The sequence below is a fragment of the Talpa europaea genome, assembly GCF_964194135.1.
Source record: "Talpa europaea genome assembly, chromosome: 9".
NCBI lineage: Eukaryota > Metazoa > Chordata > Mammalia > Eulipotyphla > Talpidae > Talpa > Talpa europaea.
The window spans coordinates 70,135,305-70,163,233 of NC_140076.1; the positions used below are offsets into that span (position 1 = coordinate 70,135,305).

The following is a 27,929-nucleotide window of genomic DNA, read 5'->3' on the forward strand; positions in this document are numbered from 1 at the left end:
ACTCGCGCCGGTTCTAAAATGAGGACAAAGCCCGCCCGCTTCTAGCGTGCGCGAGACCCTGCGGCCAATAGGACGCCGGTGCAGGGTTGAATGATGTGAGGACGCAGCCAATAAGCATGCATCTTGTTGCGAAGTGGGCTCGGCTCCGGCGTTATAAAGAGCGCCACGAGTCGGCATTGTCAGGCAGCGGCACCGCGCGGGCCCGAGCCAGCTTTTGGGTCAGTGGGTTCGGCGCGGCGGCCGAGGAGGAGGGCGCGAGGTCTCGGCGGCTCCGTCAGCGGGCGGAGGCGAGGCCCGACAGCGCGAGCGTGAGCGCGGCCAAGTCGCGGCGCCTTCCCGGCGGGTGGGGACGAGCGGGCCCCGCGGCGTCATCGGCGGCGAGGTGAGTGAGCGGCCGGGCCCGCGGGCGGCGGGCGGTCGCCGGGGCGGGAACCGTGCGGGCCTGACCGCATGTGGCCGCTCATTGCAGGAGCCGCCGCCTCCCGGCCTAGCATGTCGGAAGCGGGTGAAGAGCAGCCCATGGAGACTACGGGCGCCACCGAGAACGGGCACGAGGCCGCCCCCGAAGGCGAGTCACCGGCCGGGGCCGGCTCGGGGGCCGCGACGGGCGCTGGAGGCGGGAGTGCGGCGCCCCCGACGGGCAACCAGAACGGCGCCGAGGGCGACCAGATAAACGCCAGCAAGAACGAGGAAGACGCGGGGTAGGTGCGGCCGCAGGCCGACGGGGCCGCCGCCTTTGTTCCGGGGCCGCCTTTTGTTGGCGCCACGCGGCGGGGGGAGGGGCGGGTGGCCGGGGCCTGCTTGCGGCCCTCCGCCCGGCTCCGAGGCGCCCGCCAGCCGCCCGCGCTGGAGTTTGCAGGAGTTTGTTGCGGGGACTTTGGCGCCGCCCCGGGGCCGGCCGCGTGGGGCTGGGGGTGGCGGCCGGGTACGGGCCCCGCGCTCGGACCCCGGGCGGACCGGGTGTCAGGCGGCGCGGGGCTGCGTGGGCGGAGTTGGCGTGCACCCGGTCGCGCCCTCCCTCCTCCGCCTCCTGCCGAGGGCGGAGTCACGGGCTGAACGCGGTCTCGGCCCCCGGAAATCTCGAGTTCCTTAAGAACTCCGAGTTCGCGGAGGTGGTGAAGACTGCAGGGACCGTAGGCTTTTGATACGTGGTTTGCTAGGCAAACTGCTGCTATTAGTGTGCGCTCAGGTCTTAGACCCCTGGAGAGGTTACCTTTCCTTTTCCTCCAAGTCGTGGGCTGCATAGTCTCATGAAGCTACTTGAATTTGGGAGGGTATTGGAGAGCTAACATCTTCCAAAGGTGGAACTCTTAGGACCTTTGTTCCCGATGGTGACTTTATTACTGTTTTGGGAAAGTTGGCCGGTGCCAGCCCTTCCAAAGCCACAGCTTTCTTACAAGACTTGTTGCCATGTGTCTCACCCTGTCATTTCAGAAAAATGTTCGTTGGTGGCCTGAGCTGGGATACCAGCAAAAAGGACCTAAAGGATTATTTTACCAAATTTGGAGAGGTCGTTGACTGTACAATAAAAATGGATCCCAACACTGGACGGTCAAGAGGGTTTGGGTTTATCCTTTTCAAAGACGCAGCCAGTGTGGAGAAGGTAAGCCAGACTACTTTCTACCAGTGGTCTCTGTGCCTAAGAGGTGACATTCTTAGAACTTGGTAAGTTTGTGTTCTGCATGTGGGGAGTTCTTTGGGAAAAGTAGAGGTTCGGAATTTTCCTGTTTTTGGAGGGATTATGAATACAGATTAATTGGAGTGAGGATGGGCTGGTGATAGTTCATATATATTATCTCATTGTGTCTATTCTGGACACTGTTTTACTTAATCTAGGACTGCCTGCCCAGGAAGAGCCTATAGCATGGGGCCAAGGGCTGGGTGGGGGGTGGTTATTGGCATTTGCAAATACCAGCTGTATTTAAAGTCTGCAGAAAACTGGATTGATAGTTCAGGGTGGTGCAAGATTTGAAAGGTTTCTTTCTGTGTGCCTGTGTTAGAGGTTGTGGATCCAAAAGAAGGGCTTTATTCCAGGGTGGTTCTGCTGAGTTAGAATCCAACTTCCTGCTGTTGCTATAGGTACTGGACCAGAAGGAGCACAGATTGGATGGCCGAGTCATTGACCCTAAAAAGGCCATGGCTATGAAGAAGGATCCGGTAAAGAAAATTTTTGTGGGGGGTCTGAATCCTGAAGCCACTGAGGAGAAGATTAGAGAATATTTTGGCGAGTTTGGGGAGGTGAGTGACCCTTCACCTGAGGTCCGTCTGGTCCTTGGCAGTTCTGACTGGCGCCTTCAGCAAGGTTTCTTTTTCACTCTCTCAGGTTCTGGGTTTTTTCCTCTGTGGGTTCCTTTTAAGCCATAGGTAGGGGGTGGGCGCTGGTACTGAGTTTTTCCTGTGTTTACAGATCGAGGCCATTGAACTTCCAATGGATCCTAAGTCAAATAAGAGACGGGGTTTTGTCTTCATCACCTTCAAAGAAGAGGAACCTGTGAAAAAAGTTCTGGAGAAAAAGTTCCATACCATCAGTGGAAGCAAGGTAAAGTCCTTGGCTCTGATGCCTGGCCAACTGGTGGAGAGCTGGCACTTGAAAGTGTGGGTTGGGGGGGGGGGCTGCCTGTAAGAGCTCTCCAGCATAGCCTGTGTGATGCAGAGATTGTTGCTCTGATTAGGGGAAATGGCCCTATCCTTTCAGGAACTCCTTGCTTGGTAGGAATGACAGTAGATACAGATGTGAGGCAGGAGAGCGCGTAGTATGTTTGATCTGTTTTAGAGCATGTTTAACAGCCTCTTTGAGTCCTCACTTAAAGCTAGCGGTCACAGTGTCCTAGAACTAGAGCCCAAGGTGTATAAGGCCTGCAGTTAAGATTTCAGAAGATTCTAGAACTAATGTCATTTACTGGTTGCTGTATTTGTCTTCTATGGACAATGTTGCATATTTTCTTGTCTGTTTGCCACAACATCTTTATTTCCAACCTCTTTGGGTACTTGTTTAATAAACCCACATCCAGACAGAGATCCTTCCCAAAGAACTCCCACAGCCCTGGGCAGTTTAAATCAAGGGGTGGTTTTGCTTTGAAGTGAGTAGAGCGAGAGGTTGGTATCTCCTCTCTGAACTCTAGAAGAAAGTAGTTCATGTAGATCACCAGGTGGCCAAGAGGCAGTTGGGAGTTGAGGGTGGGGCCATTGCAGGGTGTGGCAGACCCTGTCTGAGCAGGAGTGGCAGTCAGATAAGGTGGGATAGGTAGGGTGAGACTCTGGAAGCCTCAGTCCTGCTGAGAATTAAGATTTGGATTCAGGGTAGGACCCTTTTTAATTTGGGGTGGGGTGTAAGATGGTGATCTGTTGTTAACCTTAGTGTATACTTTGCTGTGCATAACATGAAAAGGGCGCAGAGAGAGCCTATGGGGTAGTTTTGGTTAATCTGCTGGTAGTAGACCTTAGTGTGTGTCTGGCTGGCTGTAGTCAGCATTTTAATTCAACAAGAGAGAAAATGTTTTCTGTTTTTTTTATAGGAGTAAGCCAGTATGTTTTACTCCTGTCCTTAATGGGGGTAGATAGCTGTTGAGGAATTTCTTGGAAAATACATTTCTGGTTTATAGAAGTAGGAGCTCTGGCAAGGTTTCTCAGCCTACACCCACTCATAGAAGGCAGATTTTTGAGCAAAAGAATAATTGATTCTGGACCCTGAGGGGACAGATAGCTGGCCCATCCCAACAGTGATCAGTGTTGGAAGAGGATGGGGTTGCAGCATGGCCCCAGGCAAGCCCTGCTTGGGCTGACTTGATGGAGGTCAGGGTCAGCAGAGGTGGATTTACTGGGTGGTGGGATGCTTCATTTCTTCTATAAAAGAAAAAAAAAAGGAGTTAGAAAGCCTCCTTATCCCATAAGGCCTTTTCATCCAGAAAACCATCTGATTCCCTTGTCCAGTAGGACCAATGTGGCATCAGTCTTGCCACTTGGTGCGGTCTAAATACAATGGACTGGGTGGCATTGGTCGTCTTCCACTTGGACATGTCACCTGCCCACAGCAGAAAGGCCCTAGTGTGAGGCTTGTCCATCTAGGTTTCGGTTGTGCTGAGAGTTGCTAGCCTGATGTGACTTCCCACCCCAGCATATTTTGGTTTTGAAGTGATGGGCCAGATCTGCCATCTGAATGTTCATCAGTGAGGGTTGTTCATCAGTGAGGGTCTGTGCATGGTCCCTGACCCACTGTCCTCTTGACTTTTCAGTGTGAAATCAAGGTGGCCCAGCCCAAAGAGGTCTATCAGCAGCAGCAGTATGGTTCTGGGGGTCGCGGGAACCGCAACCGAGGAAACCGTGGCAGTGGTGGCGGTGGCGGAAGTGGAGGTGAGTAGAACCCAGATGAACATGGGTCTTGTTGCCCTGCCTGCATGGAGCTGCTCTGCCTGTCTTGGGGGCTCTCTGGCCCCTGGTGCTTGATGGATCAGGTGGGCAGGAGCCACAATGGTTCTCTTGGGCTGAGGTGCTGCTGCTGCTTGGAATGGAAGAGCCAGTTTCTTGTGTGGCTTGGGGTCATGGGGCAGAGGGGTCCTTTGCGCTACACGCTCAAGGTTGGGAGGTACAACGGGTTGTGCTTGGCTCTATGGCAGTCCTGAGTCTTGGTACACCTGTGGGTGGGGTGGGCACAATGTAGGGCTGTGCCAGGCGCTTTACCTCCTTTGGTCCCAGGCCCCTCTGACTCCAAAGCCTGAACTCCATCCTTATCAAGGCCAAGCTGCCAGGGAAAGGGGGTGGTGGTGATCAGGGTGATTCCAGTGAGTGAGCTGCTGCCTCGTTGGTCTGGAGCAAAGTTAGTGTTCTGTCCCATTCTGTCTGACCTCTGATCCCTTGCTCGGGTCTCAGGTACAGAGCTGGACCCAGGCCCTCTATACTATGATAGCAATTCCTTGATTTCTACCTCAGTTGCCATAGTAACCCCGCCACCCAAAGGGCAGGATTTCCTCCATCCTAGCTCCTGCGTGTGCTAAATGGTCCATGGGCCCCTGTGCCCTGCTCCCCCCACAGGTCAGAGTCAGAGTTGGAATCAGGGCTACGGCAACTACTGGAACCAGGGCTACGGCTACCAGCAGGGCTACGGGCCCGGCTATGGCGGCTACGACTACTCGCCCTATGGCTATTACGGCTACGGCCCCGGCTACGACTACAGTAAGTAGGAGAGAGGGAGGCCCCATCCGCTCACCCACCCGGGAGGCAGGACAGACAGCGCAGGGGCCATTGGCAGCAGGGGCTTTGGAGTCTGACAGGCTGGGCTTTGTGGCCTGGCTTGGTCACTGGAGCTATGAAATTTGACCTCTTGAGCTTACGGGTATCAGAAGGTGGGGAAAGTATCTTGGCTCCGACGAGGATGCATGTCAAGCGCCTGGCACAGGGGTAAATATTCAGTAAGTTGTAGCTGCTATCATCATTGTTCTTGTCCCTAGGTCAGGGTAGTACAAATTACGGGAAGAGCCAGCGACGCGGTGGCCACCAGAATAACTACAAGCCATACTGAGGCTTCTGCAGGAGTGCCCAGCTGACCGCACACGCTTTGTTTGGATATCAAGTGAACACAAACAATTATGTACCAAATTTAACTTGGCAAACTTTCTATGGCCTATCCCATGTGCATCTTATTTAAAATTTTCCCCTTGGAAATCACTCTCCTGTTTACTATTTCCAGAGCTCTAGTTGTTTTAGGCAGCGTGTGGGTCTCAGTCCCGAGCGGCAATATGGGCTAATTTTAGTAACAGGTTACCCAGAACCAGATTGGAGGGTCTGCTTCCCGCTGCCGCTCTGCAGCCTGGACCTGTGGACCCTGGTTGTAAAGAGTAAAACTGTATCTTAGGAAACCAGTGTCACCTTTTTTTCACCATTTAATTTTATATTATTTGTGTCATACATTTCCTGTAATGGAAGTGTTAATTTTACTGTACTTTTTGGTACCTTTTGGGAATCTAATGTATTGTAAGGTATTTTACACGTGTCCTGATTTTGCCACGACCTGGATATTGAAGCTATCCAAGCTTTTGAAATAAAAATTTAAAAACCCCCAAACCTGGGTGAGTGTGGGGTATGCTATGAACAGGGGGTGTTAGGTGCCTCCGGGTGCTGGGGCCACCTCCTGCATCAAGCTTTTACTCAGCTTGGCCCGGTCGGGGCTGAACTGAGGCTGCTGATCATTTTGGAAAGCCCTCCAGTACCTTCCATGACCTTCTTGACTCTGCTCTGCCCAGGACTTTTAATTTTTTTAGAGAAAATGCTGGAGGTGTCAGGCAGCTATGCAGGAAGTAAACTGAGGGTTACTGTCCCCGGGGCAGTGTGGCTATGGGGTGCTTGGGAAAACCTGATTAGGCCTAGGGAAATGAGATTGTTGATCCCAGCAAGGTGGGGCAATGTCATAGGGGCCATTCCTTGCGGTCCATTTGCAAGTATTTCTGATGGGGATGAGCCCTGGGGCTAGCCAGAGCCAGTATTGAACAAGCTGGCTTATGGGAGAGGGAAGCTTGAGTTGCTGAGGAGTAAAGAGCCATGTTGATGGCAAGGGTCTCAAGAGCAAGAGGCGTAGGCCCACTTACCTAAAGTACCAGGGCTGCCTCCTGGCTCTAGCCTCAGCGTCTCACAACTTTTCACCTTTTCTTCCATGTCTGAAAAAAGATAATTAGATTTCAACCTTTTTGCCTCTGCTGAAGACCTCAAGCCCCCCTAGTTCTTTCCTCCCCCAGGCTCACTGAAAATTCATTCCTTTCCCCAAGCAGGTCTTGTGCCAACTCCAATTGTTAACAGGGACTGGGCCCCTCTTATCTCCAGTGAGCTGGGGTGAGAGAGAGAGAGAGTGTGTGTGTGTGTGTGGGGGGGCGGGCTTCTCTGATCTCTACCATGAGAAGGGGTTTGGCCTATTTAGGGCCCCCCCACTGAGCAGTCTGTTAGTGCACAGGCAAGTTGAATTGGGTTGACTTAAACTTTCTCTGGGGGATTGGAAATGTGAAGAGCACTCATTTTGCATGTCAACAGTCCTGGATGCAAAACTCATTTTAGTAGCTAAAGATCCTACTTTCAAATATAGCCATGAGGGTCCTGCCACCTTTCAAGGGAGGGTTAAGAACACAGGGGTCTCCATACTCACAATACATTTGGGACTTACTTGACTTAGGAAGCTTTTCCCAGGTACAGGCAAGAACAGAAAGGTCCTAGGCAGGAGGATTCTCTTCATTTGCTGCTCCCTACACTGTCCAGGGCATACTCTGGGTGGGCTCCAGAGATAAATGAACTACTTAACTGTCAGGATGTTATCCAGCTTTGCCACCACGTGTCTTGCGTTGTCCAGGCTGAAGCACATTGGGGGCTTAAACTTCAGCACGTTCTTCCCGGGGCCATCAGTGCTCAACAAAATAAAGTTCTCCTTCAGCCTGTAAGTACCACCAAGGACCCTTCACATGACCTTGGCCTCATGGTTGGAGCTTCAGCCACACTGCCCTCAAAGCTGTTCATACGCCAGTTCATACCAGGACACACCATTGTACCTCTCATGCCTACACAATCCACTTGCGGCCCCAGCCTGAGGTGCCTAGTACCTGGTGCTAAGCCTGTTGCACCTGAGGTGGGGCCTTGCCTCATCTCGAGCCACGTGGGGGCACCAATGTAGATAGTAAGGGTTCCTGCATTTCTCACTTAAGTCTGGCTCATGTGACACCTACGGTTTACTCTGGGTGGAAGATGCCTACCATTTGCACATGTAGAGCAGTAACTTCCCTGTCAACCTGATTCTGCACCTTACCCTTAGGTTATTTTGTAATCTCAGGTGGGACTAACCAGTTTTAATTTCAAGTTCTTTTTGGGACGACTACCCTACTCACCATTATCATTGTCGGAGGCTCATTGGCACTTCAGGAAGTTACTTTGTCCTTGGGGTGGTGGTGGTGGAGCTTCTGATAAGATTTTACACACTAATGACCACACATGCCTCCCAATTTGGGGCATGTCTTTAGCTTGCCTTGTGCTCCCTTTCTGCCTGGCACTGACCACTGTGCTAGAACAAGGTCTGGACTTTACATCCAGCTAGCTCTGCCACTGCCTAGCAGTGTGATTGGCGGGACATCTCCAGCTTGGTTTCTGTAAGTCCCTAGTGGATTACTGAGTCCGTGACTTGCAAGCTTTTGGAAAGGAGGGTGAGGTGGTGGCTGTGCCTAACTAGTAGAGGCCATGGAGACTGAGGGCCACTTAGGGTTAGTCTCAAATAACATGTCTGGGTTTTTTTTTTTTTTTTTTTAAACTGAATTCAGAACAGTCCACTTTACAATCTGAGCAAGAATATATACATCTTAAAAGTTGAGGTAGAAGAGGAGGGGAGTAACAGGCGTTAGGAAAGAAGACAAAAAAGAAATCATGCCAGGAGGGGGAAGGCCCCAAGGCTTGGGTCCTGCCAAGTGAAAATAAGCAAAACAGGAAAAGTGCTGGGGCATCTGAGTCTTGCCACCCCTAAAACCCATTGCTTTGGGAATGGGGGTGGGGAGTGCTACATATAGACCCCAGTGAGGCTCTGGAGAAGTGCTTCTCTTAGGCAGCCTGGGTCTGATTGGTGCTGCTGGGGATCCAGGCCTGGTGGGCCATTTTCTCCATGTGCAGAGTGGTTGGGATGCACAATTAAGCTGTTCCCACCACCCTGTCCCCCCAGAGGCTCTGAAGCCCACCCCCTTTGGGCGCAATGCCTGGTAACAGCGAAAGGAGAGGTACTGCAAAGACATGTTTCAAGAAAAAAATACCTGGATACCAAGTAGGCGGCCTCTTCAGTTGCTGGTGTTCTTGTTGCCTTGTCTTTAATCAGATCCACACCAACGAAGAGCCCAGCGCCCCTGGAACAGAAGGTGGCATCTCAGGCCAGGCCCGAGGACCATAGTCCTTGGTCTTAGCCAAACACCCATTGAAAAGTTCACTGGGAATTGTTACCTCGGCCTCCTAGGGAGGCTGAGAGTAGTAGGGACCCCTGGAGGGTGGGAAACAGTTTCAGAAAGTAACTGTGATGAGGAAGTGGAGGAGGGGGGCCGTTGAGAGTCAAGTTTGAAGGCTGGCTTTTGCCCTTTCTGGAGCAATTATCTTGGCGCTATCACAGTGCAGTGTTTCAGTTCCTCCGTGGAGATAAAAACTCCCGCCAATGAGGGGGTGAGGAGGTGAAGGAAGATACCACTCCAGAGCCCAGCAGGTGCTGGGTTGGCAGTGGTGACTGTTGGCTCAGAGCCTCACCTGATGTCCCCGATGATGGGATGTTTGGCTTTCTGCTGCCCGAGGAGCTTCATCAGGAAGCTGCCGACACAGGCAGCGTGAGCCTGCAGCTGCTCCTTCTCCAGGACGTCCAAGACAGCGAGGCCCACAGCACAGGACACTGGGTTGCCCCCGAACTGAGCCAGGGGACAAGGCATGTCAGGTGCCCAGCAGAGCATCCCCAGGGAGGGTGAAGGCAGCAAGTGCCACACATCCTAGGGGCACTTTAAGAGCATTGGCCTGAACCCTTCAGTGCTCAGCTGTAAATGGGGATCCCCTGAGGCCCTGTGGGCTGTCCTGCTTTTCCAGGTGCTACTGTGACTGTAATCCACGTTAGGAATTCCAGGGGCCACAAAGAGAGAGCTGGAGAGAGGGTGTGCTGTGCATTCCCACAACTGGTGTATTGTCAAGAAATTTAGGGCCCATGGTACAGAGTCATAGCATCAGACTGGTTTCTACCACCCCCTTCAAGGAGGGTCAAGAGCAGCATGCCAAAGCCACACCCAAGAAAAGCCACTGATTCACACAGTTCATGGCTCAACTTTCTGAGCCTGTGGCACATTTTAGGGTGCATGCAGCCTTGGATTCATTTTGCTTAGCTTGTGTGGCATGTTAAAAGGTTTATTTTTTTGAACATTTTAAAATGACAGGTTTATTAGCAAAAGGAGAAAGGGAAAAAGACTGCTGCATAGTCACAGGTGGGCAGGGAGGAGAGCTGCCCATTACAAGTTTTGGATTAGGTGCTAACATTTTAAAATAAGAGAATCCACACGAAACCATATTTCTCACAAACCCAGCTTATCTGGCCACATAGGCTTGGGCTGTGCCCACAAGGCACTCTCAACGCTTTGACTCATTTGCCCTTACCTGGCCCTGCCGGTGTCCATAAGGGAACCTGTGTTTGGAGTCACCATCAAGGGTGGCTCTTGTAGACCTTTTTAACTGTTTTTTAAAAAATCAATTTTACTGAAGTATAATACAATCAGCTGCATATTTTAAAAATGTCATTCAAAAGCAGCAGTGGACCTGCTTTTGTCACTATATAATTTTGCCTCTTCCAGACTGTCATATAAATGGAATCATAGAATATGGGCCTTTTGGTGCCTGGCTTCTGCTCAGCATGTTTTGGAAATGTATCAATATTGTGTATTTCAGTAGTTTTATTGCTGCATAGTATTCCATTGTATGGGCATACCACAGATTCACCCAGTCTCCTGTTGATGGAACCTTGGGTTATTTTGATTTTTGGCTGTGATGAATAAAGCACTTATGAACATTTATTGACAAGTCTTTTCGTAACCATACATTCTCATTTGGTGTGGAACTACTGGGTTGTATGATAAAAGTATGGCTAACTTTTGTGAAACTGCTTTCTGTGAGACTGCTTTCCAAAGTGGTAGAGACATTACAAACACACCATTAGATTATGAAATTCCAATTGTTCCACACTCTCAAAAACATTTGGAATTGTGAGTCTTTTTAATTGCAGCCATTATAATGGGTGAGTACTGGCATCCTGTAGACCATCTTGAAAATCTCATACCTGAGATCACACGACGCTTCCTAGGTGTTTCTACTATAAGACAGCTTTCTGATATGTCCAAAATAAATTGTGTGTGATGGACACAGGCTGGTTTGAGGCTGCTTATTGTTTACTATCAATAACTGTGAACTCCTTAAAATGTGAGTATCTACCTACTAATAGCATCTTTGGTTTAGAATCATGACTTAGCCAAGATGCCAAACAAGCATAATAGAAAGGTCTTCCCTCAAGATGACTCCAGAGGAACAAAAGAAAGGAAATGAAAAAAAGGATTATCCTGGGAATCTAGAAAGCCATGCATATGCATAGGGCTATGCTCATGCCCAGTGCTATGTACATATTTAGGAAAGGCCCAGAAAAGCCTGAGCTCTCACCATTGGCTACTTTGAAGCTCTGAAGAAGGAGGAAGTAAGGGTTGAGATGGAGGTGTAAACCATTTGGCTGAGAGTTGAAGGCATGCCCCAACGTGCACCCAGTACCCCTTGTCAAAGGCTGAGAGATTTCTCACTTCCAGACAGTTGAGATTTCTGTCTAATCATCAGATGACCACTAAGCAACTAGGCTAATACAGTGACACATGACAAAGAACACAAGATTTTACAGAATTAGTTCAGGAAAAAAAAAATACAAATAGGCAACAACAACAATAAACCATGGGGAGGGAATATTATTTCTAAAGTTGCCACATTATTTATCTACTTACTAGTTTTTATTTATTTTCGTGTAGAGGGTGAGAGGATACACCAGAGCCAGAGTAGGGAGCAGAACAGGTGGCTCTACTGAAATATACTGCTGAGGGGAACAGCGGGCAAGACAGGAGCAGTGTGCTGTGCAATGTGGGTAGCTCCCTGGCTGGAGATTGAACTCAGGCTGAAGTGGTGATAGTGCTGAGACTTAACTCCTAGGCCACCAGGGAGGCCCATTATATTATTTAAATTGTACAATTTTTAAAAAAAAGATTTATTTATGGATACAAGAGCTGGGGTACAGGCCAGAGGTGTGGAGGTGAGAGGATTCACCAGAGACAGCAGGGAACAGAACAGGCAGAGTGACTGAAATACACTGCTGAGGGGAGCAGCAGGCGAGACAGGAGAGGTCTGCTGCGCCATGTGGGTAGCTCCCTGGCCGGTGATCGAACTCGTGCTGTAGTGGCCGTGGATAGCTTCATAGGTTGCGTCTTAACCCCCTGCACCACCAGGGAGGCCCCTAAATTGTACAATTTTCAACAGAAAATTATGCAGTGTACAGAGAAAGGAGAAACCATGGTCCATATATAGGGGTGGAGTGTGGGAGAAGCAATCCCCAAGGAAACCCTATCTCAAGTCCTTACATAAGGATTTAAATCAGCTGTTATAAATATGTCAAAAGAACTAAAGGAAACCATATCATCTAAAGAACTAAAAAGCAACTTATGAAAATGATGTATCACCTAATACAGAATATCAAACGAGACAGAAATGATAAAAACCAAATAGAAATTCTGGAGTTAAAAGTAGAACTATATGGGCCTCCCCGGTGGCGTAGCGGTTGAGCGCTGGGTTGCGAAGCTGCGGCCTCTGCGGTGCCGGTTCGATCCCCAGCTGCTCCCCGGCCACCGAAGGAGGGTCCCACATGGCGCAGCAGACCTCTCCTGCCGCCCGCTGCTCCCCTCAGCAGTGTACTTCGGTCCTTCTGCCTGCTCTGCTCCCCGCTCTGGCTCTCGTGAATTCTCTCACCCTCCCACGCTTCTGACTGTACCCAGTGCATGTATAAACAAAAACAAAAAACAAACAAATAAATAAATAAAACATGCCTCTATAAAAAAAAAAAATTATAAAAAAAAAAAAAAAAAAATAAAAGTAGAACTATAATGAAAAAATCACTAGAGGAGGCTTTACTCCAGATTTGGGCAGGCAGAGGAAGAATGAGCAAAACTTGAAGATACGTCATTGAGAAAAGAAAACAAAAAACTGAACACAGCGTCAGAGGTCTGTGGGGCACAACAGTGGATGTGAACATATACCAAATGGGAGTCCCAGAAAAAGGGGAGAAAGAATAGAAGAAACAATGATCAAAACTTCCCAAATTTGATTTAGCGAAAAAAATCCAAGAACAATTTACATATCCAATTGGCTCAATGAATAAACTAATGAGTTCCATACCTAGACATAACAAGCTATCAAAAGACAGGAAGGTGGGTGAAATAACTTCTAGTTATTAAAAAAATAAGACACAGGGCCTCCCCGGTGGCGCAGCGGTTGAGCGCTGGGTTGCGAAGCTGCCCGCAGCCTCTGCAGCGCCAGTTCGATCCCCGGCTGCTCCCCGGCCACCGGAGGAGGGTCCCGCACGGCGCGCAGACCTCTCCTGCCGCCCGCTGCTCCCCTCAGCAGTGTACTTCGGTCCTTCTGCCTGTTCTGCTCCCCGCTCTGGCTCTGGTGAATTCTCTCACCCTCCCGCGCTTCTGACTGTACCCAGTGCTTGTATAAATACATAAATCTTTTAAAAAAAAAAAAAAAGACACGGGTGAAATGTACAGCATGGGGACTATTGTCAGTAACAACTATCATGTACATTGCTGAGAGCAGGCCTTAAAAATTCTTATTACAAGAAAAAAAATGTAACTGTAGTGATGGATGTAAGACTTATTGTAGTGATCAGTTCACAATACACAAGCATTTCTCACTTTTTGGGACCCATGGCCTGATTTCAAAACATTGCAAAGCTGTAACAGTCTAGACTGTCCAGGGGCCTCCCTGGTGGCTTAAGGGTTAAGCCTCAGTGCTATCACTACTCATGCCGGAGTTCAATCTCCGGCCAGGGAGCTAAACCCACATGGTGCAGCAGACCTCTCCTGTCTCACCCACTGCTCCCCTCAGCAGTGTACTTCAGTCAGTCTGCCTGTTCTGTTCTCCTCTCTGTCTCTGGTGAATCCTCTCAATCCCTGCACCTCTGGCCTGCACCCCCATTCTTCTATGCAAAAATAAATAATATCTTAAAAAAAATGGCGCAGCGGTTGAGCGCTGGGTTGCGAAGCTGCCTGCGGCCTCTGCGGCGCCGGTTCGATCCCCGGCTGCTCCCCGGCCACTGGAGAAGGGTCCCACATGGCGCGCAGACCTCTCCTGCCGCCCGCTGCTCCCCTCAGCAGTGTACTTCGGTCCTTCTGCCTGCTCTGCTCCCCGCTCTGGCTCTGGTGAGTTCTCTCACCCTCCCGCGCTTCTGACTGTACCCAGTGCATGTATAAACAAAACAAACAAACAAACAAACAAATAAATAAAAAAAAATGCCTCTATAAAAAAAAAAATAGACTGTGCAGCTGAGGAAAGATCAACTAATCAATGGAACAAAATCAAGAGTACACAAAATGCATACATTTATGATCAATTGATTCTTGAAAAGGGTGCCAAGACCACTCAATAAGAGAACATTTTTCAGCAAATGGTATTGGGACAACAGGATAGCCATGTGCAAAAGACTCCAGTTACCTTACCTGCTACTTCATACCTGACACAAAAAGGGGTTAAAATGGATCAAAGACCTTAATGTAAGAGCTAAAACTGTATAATTTTAGAAGAAAACAAAATGAAATCTTCATGTTGTTTGATCAGGCAATGGTTAGATATGAGTCCAAAGCACAAATAACCAAAGAAAAATAAACTGAACTTTATCAAAATTAAAAACTTGTGCTTCAACGAAACATTGGCAATGTTCACAACATCAGTGATACACATGTTTTTGAATACTCAACCCCTATGGCAAGGAAAATAAACAATTGGGATGATCTCATTAAAAAGCTTTTACATAGTGAAAGAAAATATAAATAGATTAAAAGGACTGCTGAATGGGAGAAAATATTTACACATTACATGACTGACAAGGAGCTAATGCCCAAGATTTTAATTTTTTTAAGATTTATTTTATTTATGCATACAAGAGCTGGGGTGTAGGTCAGAGGTGGGAGGTGAGGTTGGGGGATTCACCAGAGACAGAGTGGGGAGCAGAACAGGCAGATGTACTGAAATAGTCTGCTGAGGGGAACAGCGGGCGAGACAGGAGAGGTCTGCTGTGCCATGTGGGTCACCTCCTTGGCCAGGGATCGAACTGCTGATAGCTTCATAGTGCTGCGATTTAACCCTTTGCCACACCAGGGAGGCCCTAAACCCCATGATTTATAAAAAACAACCCAATTAATAAATGGGCAGCATATCTGGCCAATTCACCAAAGAGGATATCCAAAAGGCCAATAGATATGGAAAAATGTTGATCTTTATTTTTAATAAGGGAGATGCAGGTTAAAACCACAATGAGATATCATACCATTGAGAATGGCACATATTAAAAAAAAAAACAACAAAAACAACAACAACCAGGAAGTGCTGGAGAGGAAGTGGAGAAAAAAGAACCACACAATACTGTGGGTAGGAATGTAAACTGGTGTAACCATTCTGGAAATCGATCTGGATTAAAAAACAAAAAATGGTGTATGGCTCAGCAATCCCACTCTTGGACATCTGTCCAAATATTGAAACTCTCCACTCAAAAAAACTACATGCTCTAGTGTTTACTGCAGTTAGGACATGGAGGCCACCTAAGTGCCGATTGACAGAGGACTGGTTCAAGAAATATGCACACAATGAAATACTGTTCAGGCATAAGGAAAGATGAAATGCAGCCATTTACAGCAAAATGGAAGGAGTTGAAGGGAATTACGTGTAGTTAAGCAATGACAGACAAATATTGTCTGTCTTTGTCAGAATGACAAAGACAAATATTGGACATTTACATAACGGACAATTTGGCAAAGTAAAACACTTAAAAAACAAGTGGCCATAGGGCCTCTCCCTGGTGGCGCAGGCAGTTGAGCGCCGCACCGTGAAGCTGTCCGCAGCCTCTGCAGGGTGGGCTTGATCCTGGCCGGCCAGCGAGAATTCCACATGGCGCGGCAGATCTCTCCTGTCTCGCCTGCTGCTCTCCTCAGCAGACTATTTCAGTACATCTGCCTGTCCTGTTCCCTACTCTGTCTCTGGTGAATCCTCTCACCCCCCGCACCTCTGGCCTGTACCCCAGTTCTTGTGTGCATAAATAAATAAATCTTTGAAAAAAAAAAAGAAGTGAAGGAGAGGGGAGAGAAAAACAGTCAAAGGGCTATATGGGGTGGTGGTGGGAAAAACAAACTTCAGGGCCTCCTTGGTGGTGCAGGGGTTACAGACAGTGCTGTCAAGCTATGGCCAGCCACTGCAGCACCAGTTAGATGAGTTCCATCCCTGGCTGGCCAGGGAGCCACCCCCATGGCGCTGCATACCTCTCCTGTCTTGCCTGCTGCTCTCTTCAGCAGTGTGTTTCAGTGGATCTGCCTGTTCCTCTCCCTACTCTTTGGTGAATCCTCTCTCCCTCTGCACCTCTGGCTTACATCCCAGTTCTTGTATGTATAAATAAATCAATCTTTAAAGACATCGAGAAAGTGAAAAGACAATCCAGATAGAATGGAGGAAAATATTTACAAATTATGTATTTGATAAGGATCTGGTATTTAAGACATAAAGAATTCTTACAATTTCACACTAAAAATATAATCCAATTTAAAAAATGGGTAAATGATTTGAATGGACATTTCTCCAAAGAATACAACCCAGTGGTCAACAGCAGATGAAAAGAAGCTTAACATCCATCATTAGCCATGAGGGAAATGCAAATTAAAAATGAGATGCAACTTCACACTCACTAGGATGGCTGTGAGGACAGAAATTAACAGGTACTGGAGAGAATATAGCGAAATTGGAATCCTTATATATTGCTGGTGGGCATGGGTTGGTCTTGGAAACAGCTATTTGGAAACAGTCTGTCATTCCTCAAAAGGTCAAACAGAGTTGCCACATGACCCCGCAATTCCACTAATAGGTATATTCTCAATAGAACTGAAAATCTATTATAAAAACATATATACACACACACAGCCATGTACACAAATGTTCACTGCAGCATTATTTGTAATAGCCAAGATGTGGAAACAATCCAAATTTTCATTCATTGAAGAATGGATAAATAAAACAGGATATATTCATGAGTAAAATATTACCCATAAAAAGGAATTAAGTGCTGCTTCATGCTATAACATGAACAAACTTTGAAAATATAGTATGTGGGCCTCCCTGGTGGCACAAGGGGTTAAGCACAGTACTGTGAAGCTGCTTGCAGCCTCTACAGCATGAGTTCGATCCCCAGCCAGGGAGATACCCACATGGTGCAGGAGACCTCTCTTGTCTTGCTTGCTGCTCCCCTCAGCAGTGTATTTGAGTCAGTCCACCTGTTCTGTTCCCCACTCTGTCTCTGGTGAATCCCCTCACCTCCCACACCTCTGGCCCGTACCCCAGTTCTTGTATGCATAAATAAATAAATCTTAAAAAAAAGAGAAAGCATTATACTATGTGATAGAAGTTGGATACAAAAGGTCATGTCTTGAAGGATTCCATTTATATGAAATGGCAAGACAGGCAAATCTGTGGAGACAGAAAGCTAAATGCCAGGGCCTGCACAGAGGTCAGCGTGGAGCCGCTGCTAGTGGGTGTAGGGTTTGCTTTTTGGTGATGCAAATGTTCTGGAATTACAACAGCAGTGATGGTTATACAACTTGTTTGAGTATACTAAAAATGACTGAATTGTACTTGAATTTGAATCCACTGAACTGGTATTGGAAAGAGTAAATTTTATGGCATATGAAGTTCATAACTAAAACACAATCAGTGACTTCAGTTTTTTCAATAGCAACACTGCGTACAAAGCAACAATGGAATATACTTTTGAAGGTATTGAAGGAAATAGGGGCCTCCCTGGTGGCACAATGAGTTAAGACGCAACCTATGAAGCTATATGCAGCCACTGCAGTACTAGTTCAATCCCCAGCCAGGGAGGTGACCCACATGGCACAGCAGACCTCTCCTGTCTCACCCGCTGCTCCCCTCAGCAGTGTATTTCAGTAGATCTGCCTGTTCTGTTCCCTGCTCTGTCTCTGGTGAATCCTTTCACCCCACACCTCTGGCTTATACCCCAGTTCTTGTACACATAAATAAATCTTAAAAGAAAAATAAAGTTATTGAAGAAAATAACAGATTTTATATTAAGCTAAAATATTTAAACATGAGAGTGCAATATAATTATTTGTAGGCATACAAGATCTTAGAAAGTTTGCCACGTGAAAACTGGTATTGAAAATAATTTGGGGTGAAGTATTTGTAAGATCCTTAAAACAGGAAGGACTAAAAGAGACAGAAGAGTATGAGAAACCGAAATGATAATGAAGATGTTAGTTACATTAATTAATTATTATTTTTAAAGATTTCATTTATTTTTGTTTAGAAGACCGGGCAGGGGGTGAGAAGATTCACCAGAGACAGAGTGGGGAGCAGAACAGGCAAATTTACTGAAAGATACTACTAAGGGGAGCAGCAGGCAAAACAGGCGAGGTCTGCTGCGCCATGTGGTTTAGCTCCCTGGCTGGTGGAACTCAGACCACCACGGTGGGCTGTTGTGGTGGTTAGTGGTGAGACTTAAACCCTAGGCCACCACAGAGGGCCAGATGTTAGTTACATTTAAATTGTCTAAAGTCATCACTTTAAAGTCAAATATAACAGATATAGGTAGAAAATACCAACTTCTACATAAAAACAGGTTAAAAGAAATACACAAAACATGAGCACACACAAAGTCTGAGGGTAGAAAAATACATTATAAGGAATATTTTAGCCAAAAGAAAGCTGGAATAGGTTTGTAAAAGCAGATAAAATAAAATTTAAGACACAAATCATTATTAGGAATGGAAAATCTTATTTCACGTGATAAAAGATCGAATTCCACGAAAATTGGACAGTCACATGCAAAAGAATGAAACTGAACCACTGTCTTACACTATACGAAAATGTTAACTCAAAATGGATTAAAGACCTGAATGTAAGACTTGGAACCATAAGATTCCTAGAAGAAAACACAGGTGGTAAGCTCCTTGATATCAACTTGGCAATAATTTTCTTTGATTTGCTATGAAAGGCAAAGGCAACAAAAGCAAAAATAAACAAGCAGGGATATATCAAACTAAAAAAAAACTTCGACACAGCAAAGGAAAACATCAACAACAAAAAAAGAATCAACCAAGTGGGAGAAAATATTTGCAAATCATGTGTCTGATAAGGGGCTAATATCCAAAATATTTAAAGAATTCCTACAACTCAACAATAACAATAAAAACAAATCCAGATCATATGATTAAAAAATGGGCAAAGGATCTGAATAGACACTTTTCTAAAGACATATGGATGTCCAACAGGTACATGAAAGGTGCTCAACATTAGTCATTGGGAAAATACAAATAAAACCCACAGCATGATCACCTTGCAGCCTGAGAGTGGCTATCTTCAAAACAAGAAATAAGCACAGGCAAGGGTGTGGGACAAAGGGAACCCTCATGCCCTGTTGGTAGGAATGCACACTGACCACAGCCCCTATGGAAAACAGCATGGAGTTTGTCAAAATTAAAAAAAATAAACAAACCAACCATATGATCCAGCAATTTTACTTTGAGTATTTTCCAAATGAAATGAAAACACTAACTCAAAAAGATGTATATGCACTCCCATGTCCACTGCAGCATTATTTATAGCAGCCAAGACCTGGGAACAACTTAAGTGTGCACTGTTGGGTGAAGGAATAAAGGAAAAGTGTATACATGTACACATGTGCACACAATGGAATATTATTCAGTCATAAAAAGAAAGGAATGTCGTCATTTGTGACAACATGCCTAAATATCTTGTCAGAGAAAGACAAATATCATATGATCTCACTTATGTGTAGAATCTAAAACAAACAAAAACCTGGACTCTATAAATATGGAGAACCCACTGGTGATTGCTAGAGACTGGATGTGATAGGATAGAGGTGGGGCCAAAATGAGTGAAGGTGGTCAAAGGCACAAACTTGCAGTTATAAAGAAGTCAGCTCTGGGGGAGTAACATACAACTAGAATAATTAATGAACATGGGAGTCAGAGTGATGGTTACCTGGGGTGGGAGGACAGCCAAATGGATAGGTTATTGTCAAGGTCCTAACTTTCATTTGGGATGATGGTTTCTTAGATGCTTAAAATATTGGTGAAATCGATGAGGGCTTTGCAGGGACACAGAAGGAGTCGTTCTGAACCAAGGATGGAGCAATCTAACTATGCGCACTTCAAGAGTGACAAAGCAACAAGAATTAGCATCCTGCTTCATCAGGCTGTTTGTCTTTCTCCTAATACAACACACTCCATGCTCCTCACAGAAATAATTCCTCCTTATCCTCTAGAACTAGCTCCCAGGACTTAGCCTCCACAGCGTGTCCTGCACCCCTCCTCTACCTCCTGCCTGGTATCCCGTCTTCAGCTGTGAACACGCTAAACTGGCTCAGCCCTTTTCCATGCTACTGTGGCCATGTCTATAAGGCTGCCTTCCCTGAAAGTGAACCTGTCCAGGACAGAGGCTCTGTCACCTGAGCCTAGCGTGACAGGTCGCTGAGGCACAGCCTTCACCCCTTATGACCTTCTCGGCCAAATCTTGGCCACCTTGCAAATCCTGACATGTTCCAGTCCCCAGTTCAAGCTGGCTCTTTTTTGGGAAGTCCCAGTGAGTTCTGCCCCACAAAACTCTGTTCCTTCCTATTCTTCTCCACACCCAGATTTAGACCTCCCCCTCTCCTGCGTGGAACAGTCTGTCTTCCAGTTCTTTCTCCATACTAATTGCTGGAGGTCCTTCCCAAATGTGTTTCAGGTCTTGTCACTCCAGATTAAAGCCCTTCCACGGTTCCTCACTGCACTCAGGAGCAGTCCAGACCCTCAGCTCTTTACAGAGATGCCCCCGGTGACCACATTGCTCCCCTCACCCACCCATTCAACATGCCAACACAGGGACCCTCACTTAGGGAAGCCCTCAGCTCTATGCCCAGGACAGGGAGCCATGCCTCCTCTGGCTCTTTGGAGTCAGCACCCAGCACAGTGGGCAGCTTCTGCTGGGAGGGAGAAGGGGAAGTTTGTGTTCTTTCTACATATTTCATAAGACATGATTTCTTGTGGCAGCTTTTGGATTAGTGCTACTTTTGGAAGAGGCTTTGTTTTTTTTCCCTCTGACCTGCTGCACCCCACCCCGGACAGCACCTTAGGAGTCTGTGGGGGCTCAGTGCTCCCAGCTTCGGAGGCTTCACTCACCGTGTTGAAGTACTCGACGCCAGTGGCTTCAAACGCTTTTGCCACAGCTTGGGTTGTGGCCACGCAGGCAACAGGGTGACCATTGCCAATGGACTTGCCCATGGTGACAATGTCTGGGACAAAGTCGTTCCCCTGCAGCTGGAAGGCCCAGAAGTGCTTGCCCACTCTGCCAAAGCCCACTTGAATCTCGTCCGCAACAAAGAGCCCTCCGGCCCTGCGGATGTGCCTGTGCAGAGGACAGACAGCTGACGGAGAATGGCGGTGAGGGATTAGCCCCGGAGTCTGGACTGAATCCTCACTCTGCCGAAGGAAGGTGGGCCCACTATTTCTTCAGGGGCAAACAGGTTAGGCTGAGGTTGGAATTTGGAACATAGGTTGGGAAGCCCCTCCAGTCCTGCTTTCCCTGGGGCATCCTCTCCCACCTACTCACTTTGCCACTTCTGGGAAGTAGCCTGCAGGGGGAATGATCTGCCCGCCCACACTGGGCAGAGACTCAGCGAAGAAGGCGGCAATCTGTGGATGAGATGGGACAGATGGGATGTCGGGAACACCATGGTGGGGGTGCTGAGTGGCAAGTGTTCTGCCAGTGCTGCCTCAGAACTGGTGCCAAACAGGATGAGTCACTGCCATCGCTTTGGCCTCTCTCTGGCTCACATAGCATCTGAAGTCTGTGACTCAGTTTTCTTTCAGGCCTCAAACCAGATCTCACCACCTGGATCCCTCCAGACCCCTTGTACTTAGCAGGCCTCAGATGGGCCCAGTGTTTTTTTTCCCCCCACAAGTCTGTTCCTTCCCTGTCCCTCCATCTGGTGACCTGCACCACTCCTGTGCCTTCTTCCTAGGACAGAAATCTGGCTCCTGCTTCTATCAGCACAGCATTGGACCCCACTCTGTAACATCTCTGTACCCCCTTCCCTCCACCCAACACTGCTGCATCCACCTTCAGCCTCGGCCACCTGCAGAGGCCATCTAGCCTTTCAGTCCATGCTCCACTGCCTGCCAGGGTGACGCCTGCATCCAAACGGCTGGTCACTGTCCCGCTAAAACTCTTCAAGGATGCATTTCATTTACGGCTGTGACTTCCAAGCTGAGTTCTGCCTTGGGGCTACTTCAGAGGCCACTACTGCCACAAGGGGAGGGTGATAGGGTAGGAAACGGTCCCCCACCCCTGCTGCCACCAGAGCAGTCTTATGTAAGGAAGGTTGGTAAGTGCTGCTGAAAAACATAGGCCAAGTTGCCCTTGTCTGACTTGGCTGACCTCATCAGCCTTGGAAGCCTGCCTGTCTACGATATCCTGGCCACCAGTCCTTCAGGAAGGCCTTCTGGGGGCCTCACACCAAAAGCTTATTGCCTTCCCTCTATTGTCACCATGGCCGCTGCTCTCCCAGGGTCCACACGGCACCTGTCTGCTGTTCCCCATCTCCCCTGCATGCTCTGGGTCCAACCTCATATCACCTGCCCTCATTTGAGTGCACCCCCTGGTCTTTCTACCCTCCCTCTGAAAACCCTTCAGAGGCTCCCATGATCGGAGGGACGTCAGCACAGCACCAGTTGTTCTCAGCACACAGGTCCTGCCTGCTGGGAGGTTCATCCCCTGCAAGCTCGGCCTGACCCACACACAGCGGCTCCTCACCTCAATGCGGGCCGCACCCATGTGGTATGTCCTTCCTTTTGCACTCCCCACCCCACCCCACCTGTGGTGGCTAACTCCTACTCTCCTATGACTGAAATCAGGCAGCACCTCCTCCACAGCCCCTCCTTCACAGCCACACCCTCACAGTCTGGGCCTGGGATCCCTGCCGTGCTCAGGACATAGCCCCTTACTGGCTTCCCAAGGAGGAGGGGGCTGCCTAGCATTAGCACTGGGTGGCAACAGAGGAAGTGACAGTTACTGTTCGCTGGACTGGACACGTGTGGATGCAGTTACCTTCCTGCCCTTCTCCTGCACACTGCTGACCATGCGTTTCACCTCGTTGGCATAGGCCATAGCTGGATTGGGGTGGTCCTCCTGGTAGGGACCCCGGTAGGTGTCTGGGAGGGGTGCCTGAAGGGAAAGACAGCATTTGTCACAAAGGCTGGGGGGCGGGCACCGACCTGTTGCTCACTTGGGCAGTGCATACCACATGGACCCACTCCTTTTGGCCATCCAGGTCCCGGAACTTGTAGGGACTGATGTCGATCAGGGAGCTCAGGTGACCGTGATAAGCACTGGGGAGGAGAGAGGGGCTGGGTTCAGGCCAGGGCTGCATATTCCCTGCCTGGCCCAGATGACAGCCTCCTCACCTCAGGAGGCACACTGGGAAGATCAGCTTTTCTGACACAACTCCCAAGTCTGGGGTACTCAAATCTGGGAGCTCCCAAATCTAGGGCTGGGGACTCACCTGGTGGCTAGTCATTCACCCTCTCTGGGTCAGTTCTCTCTTCTCTCCTTCAGGGTTGTAATGGATTTTTTAAATTGAAGTAACACTAGCTTATTATTAATGTTATATAGCTCTACAGACTCACGTCAACATCTGTGTACACTACTTTATGCTTGTCACCAGAGTCTAGCTGACATGATCACTATACAGTCAACCCCTTTGACCCAAGCTTTCTGAATCGTACTTGCATATGCTCTAGCCCCTGGGCCTGGGTCTTGTGCAGAGCAGATGCTCAATATGTGGGAGCTATAGTGGGGAGAGTTTTAATATCAAAAAATGTTGTGGGGCCAACTCTCAATCCTTACAAAGCATTTCTGTTCCCTATATGCTGCTCTCCCAGAAGGCAGGACCAGGAGAAAGGGACCCTTGGTATATGTGGGGTGCCTCAGTGGCCAGTCCACTGCCTCATGCTTCCCTCAGCAGTCCAGGCCCCTCCAAGTGCATCCAAGGTCAGAGCCTCACAGATCTCCAACACATGGTGGGCCCAAGCTTCTGGAGGAGCTAAGTTGGTGAGGGGCACTTACTTACTGGTCTAATACCACCACATCCCAGTGTCCTGTGTACCGGCGGGCCAGCCTCAGGGCCAGGTCATTGGCTTCCGATCTACAACAGAGAAGGTGAGCACTGCAGGGATGGCCACCCAAGGGACTCCTCTCCTGGCTACCTGCTTCCCACAGAGAAACCCAAAAGGAAGGAGGGGCCCTCCTAGCAGCAAGAACGTTTTCTGGAGACTATACGTTAGTCATTCAAATCCATATAGTAAGTATTTATCAAATGCCTCCTCTGCGCTAAGGGCTGGGGAAAGCATAGTGAGTAAAACAGGCAAGTCCTGACCTTCTAGTGTGTGCCATGAAAGCCAAAAAACAAAGCAAAGACATCACTGGGATAATGGAAACGGGGTGCCAAAAGAGGACCAGACGAGTTCTACTATGGGTAATGGGGTGTCATGGGCTGAATTGTGCCCCCAAAATTCAAATGTTGAAGCTCCAACCCTCCAGTACCTCAGAATGGGACTGTGAAGACAGAGCCTTCAAAGATATGAGTTAAAATGGGCCCCAATCCAATCATATTGATGTCCTGATAACAAGGGGAGTTTTGGACACAGAGAGGGACACTGGGGGTGTGTATGCACAGAGGAAAGGCTGTGTGGAGACACAGTAAGAAGTTGGCCACCTGTAAACCAAGGAGAGAGTCCTCAAAGAAACCAAACCTGTGGGCACCTTGGCTGTCCAGCCTCCAGAACGATGAGGAAATACATTTCTGTTGTTTGACCTCTACAATCCCAATGAAATGTTCTCTCCGGGTTCTGTGAACTAGCATCCTTGACATTTCTGTCTCCACTGCTATTCCTAATATGAGCTACCACCACCTGTCACCTGGCTGAACTGGCCCCTAGGGTGTGCATGCCTGCCCTGCTGACTCACTTGCTTGATTAAAATCTTCCGATGATAAAAACAGATTCCTCACTTGGCAGATAAGATTCTGTGTGATGGACACTGCCTCCCTCTCCAGTGTGGGTTTGCACCGTCTCCCCAGCTTTGCTGGCTTCTTTTGGTTCCTCACATGTGCTGGGGTGCCATGCTGCAGGACCTTTGCACAGGCTGTTTTGTGTGGTGACCAACCTTGACAAGAACAATTCCGACGGACAGGGCAGCCTCCTTCTTTACTCCTCATTTAGTTATCTCCTAGAGAGCTCATGGTCTAATGCCATGTTTTTAAGGAAGCCCTCCCTGACCCTCACAGAGCATGCCAGTCCGTGCTACTGCTTCTGTGCTTCATTACACCCTATACATCCCCCCAAGACAAAGGCCCCTTTTAGTAATCTTGTATTTCTTCGAAAAATGACTTCATGTTTCTGTTCCTTACTCAACCAGCTGAGGGTAGGGATTTTAGCTGTAGCCCCCAGCCAGGTGCTTGTGTATACATAAAGCAGAAATAAAGCAACAGGCTGTCTCAGGGAGGGAGTTAATGGCATTCCTTACTAAAAGGCCAGGGAACTAGATCCAACAGAGTAAGCACTGGGGTCTACAGCAAGTTTGCACAGTCACCTAGCCCAGCGAGGGCTGCCTCTCTAGAGTAAACACTCATTTGGCTACATTATACTACACCCACATCTTCGTCTCAGTTCTTGTGATGGGGCTGGCCGCAGTCCACTTACCCAGAATTGAGGAAATAAAACACACAGAGCTTCTCTGGCAGGGTCTTGGACAGCCTCTGTGCGTAATCCACGATGTTGTCGTGTAGGAATCGGCAGTTGGTGTTGAGCTCCTGGTTCTGATCATGTGCTGCTTGGACCACGAGAGGGTGGCAGTGCCCAACTGGAAGAGGCCCCCCTCCATCACACATTAGCTCTGCTCAGCCAGTCCCACCCTGCCTCCCCCTGGCCCCATCTGTGAACCTGGAGGGAGAGGTGGAGAGGAAAGGGAATCTGAAGATGGGGGTAGGGAAAAGAGATGCTGGTTCTAGAAAGGGAGATCTAGAAAAGAGATTTTGGCAGAAGGCAAAAGCTCTCTGGTAGAAATCCTAGGTAGAAAACCCATTTTTTTTTTTAAAGGAAGTTTCATAAGGCCTTTCCCTTGAGAGAAACAGGGTCGGGGGGAGAGGGGATGGCATGGGATTTGGGGTACAGAGCACTTGTTGATGGGTTTAATTCACTAATCAGGGATGCCGGTGGTAATGTTGCTCACACTGGCCGATCAATGGGCGGGTATGATGACAACAGCGAACATTTATTAAGACACTATATGCCAAGCACATTCAAAGCAAGATACACAAATTAACTCACTACTCACTTAATCCTCCAAAATACTTTGAGGTGCATACCTAGTATTATATCTGTTTTGCAGATGCACAGAGAATTAAGTAACTTGCCCAAGATCACAAAGTCCCTAAAGTGGGGTGAGGAGGGGCAAGGATATGAACCTAGCCAGGATTAGAGTTCCTGCTTTTAACCTCCAAATTGCCTGCTGAGTCATGAAATCCCTTTTCTTTAGCTCTGGTGGGCCCCATCTGGATAACTGAATTCCTGCTTTAGTTCCTTTGTCTGGCATGTGAGATGGCACTGGGGCTTGACCCTTGGCTCTTGCCTATGGTCCTGCTCTGTTGCTGGTCATGGCTGGGAACTGGACCCCAGATTTCCAAGTCTTGCCCAATTTTTTGACTTCTGCCCAATTTAGCATAGTTACCACTTAGAAACATCTAACGCTACACCCAAAAGACTGGGCCTCTTCTGCACACAGATGCTGGTTCAGCCCCACCCAAGTTGTCTCCACAGCTCTGCAACCTAAGGATCACCCTTGGACCAGGTTCCCAGACTTGGGGCTCTTCTCCTGCCCCACCAGACTGGGACATGATACTGACCGTGAGCCACATTGTTGATGCAATCGATGTATTCTTTCCCCTGTTCATCATACATGTACTGCCCTTGGCCCCGGACAATCTTAATAGGATCCTCAGGAAAAAAGAGTCTGCAGGTGGAGCTGTGGGGACAGGCAAGGAGTAGACAGCCACAACTGAAGACTTAAGGGACAAGGCCTTCCCCACCCTTTCTGGAAAGGACAAAAGCTTGAAGGGCAAGATAGTGCTTCCCTGCCTCACCCTCCCATTCCACAGGCGACTGGAGAGGAGGAAAAGGATAGGGCAAGAAAACCGCTAAAACGTAAGTAATTTTAGCCTAATTTCCACTGGCTTAGGGGGGCTCCCTAAGGCAGTGTCTCTTTGCTGGGATGGGTGTGAGGGAGGGCACCCCTATTAGCTGGGGACTTTTAGCCCTAAATGGCCCTTGCCAGCCAGGTGGACCTGCTGCTAGGTGAGACCCACGGTCCAGCCAGCTGCGGCCTCACGTGCCCCTTGTACGGAGATCCCTCCTCACAGGTCAAGGGCGGGCTTTCTCTAAGGTTGCCTGTGAAACGACCCCCAACCCCACCCTGAAATGAACTTTCGGTTCCTTCCAGGGTCATTCTCGGGCCAACTCCAGGCCTTGCTGGCGGGTCGCCACTGGGCGAGGTGCTCCGGACTGCGGGGGCAAAGGCTGCCAAGAGCTCGAGAGCAGCTGCTTGCGAGCAGGCTGGCGGCCCAGCGAGGACGCGGTGGGGGAAGCGGCCGGGCTGACCAGGGCTCTGCCGGGTCGGCGCGGGGGCGGCGGAGGACCTGGGGCCGGGGAGGTCGGGCGGGGCTGGAGTCTGCTGGCTCCGCGTTGGCCATGCGTGGGCGCGCCGCCCCGCCACCGTCTCGGTACCTGAGCAGCCGCTGCCTCAGGGCCAGAGTCTCGGCCTTGGCGCGCCGATCCGCGGCCATGGTGTCTGGCAGTCGCGCGGGGGAACTCAGCGCCGAGAGGTCTCCCGCGCTAGCTCGGCCTCCCAGGCCCCGCCCCGCCCCGGCCCCGCCCCGCCCCGGCCCCGCCCCGCCCCCGCCCCGCCCCGGCCCCGCCCCGCCCCGGCCCCGCCCCGCCCCGCCCCGGCCCCGCCCCATCCAGGCCCCGCCCCAGTGCGCCTTGGATCTGCCC

At 49.1% G+C, this 27,929-nt stretch overlaps 2 protein-coding genes across 5 annotated transcripts; one reads left to right on the forward strand and one right to left on the reverse strand.

Moving 5' to 3' along the window:
• Positions 1 to 492: 492 nt before the first annotated feature.
• HNRNPAB (heterogeneous nuclear ribonucleoprotein A/B) lies at positions 493 to 5,539 on the forward strand (the record flags this gene model as incomplete). 4 transcript variants are annotated; one of them, XM_084244207.1, is made up of 7 exons in its annotated part: positions 493 to 701; positions 1,435 to 1,603; positions 2,080 to 2,238; positions 2,408 to 2,539; positions 4,233 to 4,350; positions 5,029 to 5,169; positions 5,445 to 5,515. In XM_084244207.1, the coding sequence occupies 7 exons, from the start codon at positions 493 to 495 to the stop codon at positions 5,513 to 5,515; spliced, it is 999 nt and encodes a 332-aa protein (XP_084100333.1). The 4 variants fall into 4 exon arrangements, with proteins under 4 accessions (XP_084100333.1, XP_084100334.1, XP_084100335.1 ...); XM_084244208.1 differs by having other exon boundaries at positions 4,233 to 4,335; XM_084244209.1 differs by lacking the exon at positions 5,029 to 5,169 and having other exon boundaries at positions 5,445 to 5,539.
• A 1,010-nt stretch (positions 5,540 to 6,549) lies between these two features.
• Positions 6,550 to 27,721, reverse strand: PHYKPL (5-phosphohydroxy-L-lysine phospho-lyase; the record flags this gene model as incomplete). The annotated part of the gene is made up of 12 exons (XM_084242374.1): positions 6,550 to 6,647; positions 7,279 to 7,409; positions 8,763 to 8,852; positions 9,241 to 9,395; positions 21,006 to 21,231; positions 21,436 to 21,518; positions 22,933 to 23,049; positions 23,126 to 23,213; positions 23,954 to 24,028; positions 25,584 to 25,743; positions 26,786 to 26,904; positions 27,663 to 27,721. The coding sequence occupies 12 exons, from the start codon at positions 27,719 to 27,721 to the stop codon at positions 6,550 to 6,552; spliced, it is 1,401 nt and encodes a 466-aa protein (XP_084098500.1).
• Positions 27,722 to 27,929: the final 208 nt, after the last annotated feature.